A 3,876-nucleotide genomic window follows, 5' to 3' on the forward strand; every position below is an offset into this window, starting at 1 on the left:
CTGGAGCTCCTGAACAGATGTGAATATAACAGTATGGACCTTTAAAGCCTCACAAGGAGGGCATTGTCTCTTTCCATATAAACAAGGCTGAGGTCCTCTTGGGTCTTGTGGTGATAAAAGGGAAGTGCAATGTTTTTTTTTTGTAGTTTATTGTTTTATTCTTTCAGTTCATTGTTATTGTTATTTTTTGATCTTCAGGAATTGGATTATGCTAAAATTCGATTTTTCCTCCATTTATTTTTAGTTTGTCACATGCTTCAGAAATGTTTTAGAATTGTCTTATTTTCAGGTGTGCATAGAAATAGATACTTGAGCTAACAATGTGATTTTTTTCCCTTTCCTTTTTCCCCAGTGTGCACTTTTACCTTGTGTGCATATTTAAAAAGTCCATTTAACCTACATGAACAGGGTCTAATTTCAGTTGTATGATTTGAATAGCATGGGACATGCTTGTTATAGATGAATTCAACAAATAACTTGAACTGCATCCTACACTCCTGGGAAGTCTTTTTAATACCAGCTGCTGGCTTTGGTGGATTGCAAAGCTGACCATTGTCACTTTAAGTACATTATAAAACCTGAAATGAAAAGTGTGGAAAAATGACCATACAGTCATATAAAATTTCATATTCATATGCTTGATGATTCGAATTTAAAAACATGTCAGCATTATGTGAATCAGAAAGAGTAAAGAAAGACAAGCTTTTCCAATGTTGTTTATTTATACCACTTTAAATATCATGCATCCATGTTCTGGAGGTGAACAGGACTTCACTGTTGGCTTTTAAAATTCTGGGTAAAGGCTCTCTGGACCAGAGGTTTCAGAAGACTCATCTAGAACTTTGAATCAGGTCTTCTAGCGGGTGCCGGAACTCCTTGGGCATTCGTGCATACGGTAGGCACACATGTAGAATATACCTTGAAAACATAAAAGAAGCACAGTTGCTGTAATTTTTTTTACATTAGGTCTTTTATACAGAAATAGAGAGCTGTGCTGGACTTGTTTATTAATATTACACAATAGTTTGATATACTGCTCTTTTAGCAACAATGAGATAATAGTAAGACAATTTTTTTAAATCAGAATTTACAGTGATATACTTTACTCCAAGATAGCATTATACATCCAAACTTTGGTTCTCACTTTATAACATCTTCATTTTTTAAATGGAGACACAGACATAGTTATATGGATCTTATACCTGAAAAGAATGTGAGCACCACCGCTACCCAGCCGACGATGTAAGACCATGAGAATCTCCAGTTACCATATCGTTTGCCATAGTAATTTACTGTCACGCCAGTGTAAATGGCCATTGCCAGCAGTACAAAAAAGCCTGGAGGAAAAGGGACAGCACCATCAATGAATCTAGGTCCTTGTACATTCACATAGCTTTTTGCTGCACATTTGGTTTGAAATGTGGTCATATTCTCTGAGACTGGATTTCTGTTAGATGGCAATATAAAGTGCCACAAGTATCAGTTATGGCATTAATTTTTGGAATATTAGCCAGCTGCTCCTATTTCACCTATTCTTGACAGCTTATTTTGTTACTGCCCCATAACATACATTACTGATGCTGTCAAGATGCTTATTAAAATGTAAACTCTGAAATGATTGCGCACACCTACACTTTACAAAGCTGCCTCAGACACTTTTTATTATGGGACTTTTTTTTGCTGCTACACTACAAAACGGTTTACAGTTTACAGCCCATGTCCTGTGTATTTATAGTCCTGTGTATCTTGTTCTGTTCTGTATATTTATTGTCCTGCACTCGTCTCACACTGCTGTGTATTTGCACTTTATGTAGTCTTGCGTACTGTTCTGTGTTGCACCGTGGTCCTGGAAAAATGACATTTTGTTCCACTGTATACGAGCTATATATATAGGAATGACAATAAAAACCCACTTGACTTGACTTGATATGATTGCGCAACATATACAAATGTTTAAACAGCGATAGTTATCAAATACCAAAAATACATTTTACATTCAAAACATTTTTTTTTTCTGACTGAAATGTACAAAAAAGTAACATTTTTAAGTTATGTTGCGGGGTGTATATAGATTTATGCCCAGTAGACTGATGAAAAACAGACATTCGTAAAAAAGACATTCATATGCAACATTCATCTTTGAATGTTATGACATAACAATTTTTTGAGTCTTGAATTGAAAGAACAATGTATACTCAAATTGTTGATACCAAAAATTTTCATTTTTGCTGTAGCATTGGGTCAAAGCATTATGGCTTAATATCTATATATAGCTACCAAAGTTCTTATCATTGCCCAAGGTACGTGCCATCATTTACAAAGAACTGGTGCAGTTAACATGCCCAAGAACAGGAAGAGTCTGAAACAGAGATAGCAGGTGCAAAATCACTTACATGAGATGAAGAAAAGTATGCCTGCAGCAAAGGTTTTGTCAAACCTGTCGAAGTAGGAGCTGTGGATGAAGGCCATGATGCCAATGATGATTCCGATGAAGCAGAACATGAGGGAGAGGATCATGAAGGCCCTGGTGGCATCCCAATAAGCTGTGGACAGTACGGACAGGAGCTGTTAGCACATATTTCAACTCTACTATGGATTGCAGAGTATATGTCATGTCAGAAATATGCTCCGTTATAATTGCAGTACTAATTTTTCCATTTTTAGTGGAGTCCAATGCATATATTTTTACAAATTATAATTTTAAACGGAATGCTGTTTTGGCAGGAGTCAGGCATTTCAAATGGAGCAGCATGGCTCCTCCTGGAACTTACACCAGCAACATTCACAGGTTTAAAAAACTTAACTTGGTACAAAAGTCTATATATTTTTTACAGATTTTAGGTATAATTTTGGATTAATAAGTGTGGAACATTCTGAATGAGAAAAATGTCCTATTTTCCAGAGATAGAGGGGTTTGAAGATAATAGTATTAAAATTTAATATATGAAGAAACTCATAAATTTAATTATTTATGTAACTGCATATTTCTGAAGAGTATTGCTTCGTACAAAGAATGGCGCTTAGGAAAAAGCTAAACTGAGACAAAATGTGCATTTTTGAAGTAGTACAAGAATATTAGTGCAGCATGCATTTTGCAGCACATGCTCCACTTCCAGCAATACAGAGTGTCCTGGTACTGTTGAAATATGGGGTGTGTTGGCAACGTTGTTTGCTCTCTGCTTCCTGACCTTTTTGCTGGTCTTACCAATGCTGTCTGTGTGCGTGATGCACTTTGTCGGTGTGCAGTACCGCCACAGGCCATGATGCATGTAGTTGCTTGAGTGGCGGTACTGCATCCAATAATCGGTTGCTGTGGAAACAATCAAGAGTATATTCCCCACACCAGCGCAGAACAACCCTCCTCCCATGAAGCTGTACATCCTGGACCTACAGACAAACTGAGAGACATAAGAAAAAAAAAGAAACAGGCCTGTTAGCATCAAGAGTCTGATTTTATTTTAGGATCCTTCTTCTGAAGGAAACTGTCTATAACTGGATTGTAATGAACACATTATTTGTTGTGTAACAAGCTTGGATGATACAAGCATGGCTTTACTTTGCAAAGTCAGTCAAAACAAAACAGTCAGCAAGTCACTGGTTCTAGTGAGTCATTTGGAGTTATATACTTGATGCATCTGATGTAAAACTGATTCCCTTAAAACTATTTTTAACAATACACTTTTGCTAAAAAGATTATAAATAACTGAGATGATCCATATACTGTATAATTTATGGGCCTTAAATATTGTGAGGCATAGCTATTTTGTCATGGCACTTAACAGTTAAATCCACAGTTCTTCAACAGAGAATCATTAGCATTTGTGTGCTGTTACATATGTAGCGTAAATGTCTAGTCTGCCATTATGCCCATTTTTT

General features: G+C 36.3%; 1 protein-coding gene across 1 annotated transcript; it reads right to left on the minus strand.

Moving 5' to 3' along the window:
• Window positions 1–856: 856 nt before the first annotated feature.
• lim2.1 (lens intrinsic membrane protein 2.1) lies at window positions 857–3,380 on the minus strand. The gene is made up of 4 exons (XM_018755223.1): window positions 3,206–3,380; window positions 2,394–2,543; window positions 1,203–1,337; window positions 857–918 (listed from the first exon to the last, which is right to left on the minus strand). The coding sequence occupies exons 1-4, from the start codon at window positions 3,378–3,380 to the stop codon at window positions 857–859; spliced, it is 522 nt and encodes a 173-aa protein (XP_018610739.1).
• Window positions 3,381–3,876: the final 496 nt, after the last annotated feature.

Source organism: Scleropages formosus, chromosome 4 (assembly GCF_900964775.1).
Source record: "Scleropages formosus chromosome 4, fSclFor1.1, whole genome shotgun sequence".
In the NCBI taxonomy this organism is placed as follows: domain Eukaryota; kingdom Metazoa; phylum Chordata; class Actinopteri; order Osteoglossiformes; family Osteoglossidae; genus Scleropages; species Scleropages formosus.

Bases quoted from the DNA above. Each gene is read 5' to 3' on its own strand.
- lim2.1 (XM_018755223.1), bottom strand. From the start codon at position 3,380: ATGTACAGCTTCATGGGAGGAGGGTTGTTCTGCGCTGGTGTGGGGAAT. The intron at 2,544-3,205 runs GTAAGACCAGCA...TACTGTCCACAG, and splicing joins CACGCACACAGACAGCATTG to CTTATTGGGATGCCACCAGG. The intron at 1,338-2,393 runs GTAAGTGATTTT...CTTTTCCTCCAG, and splicing joins CATACTTTTCTTCATCTCAT to GCTTTTTTGTACTGCTGGCA.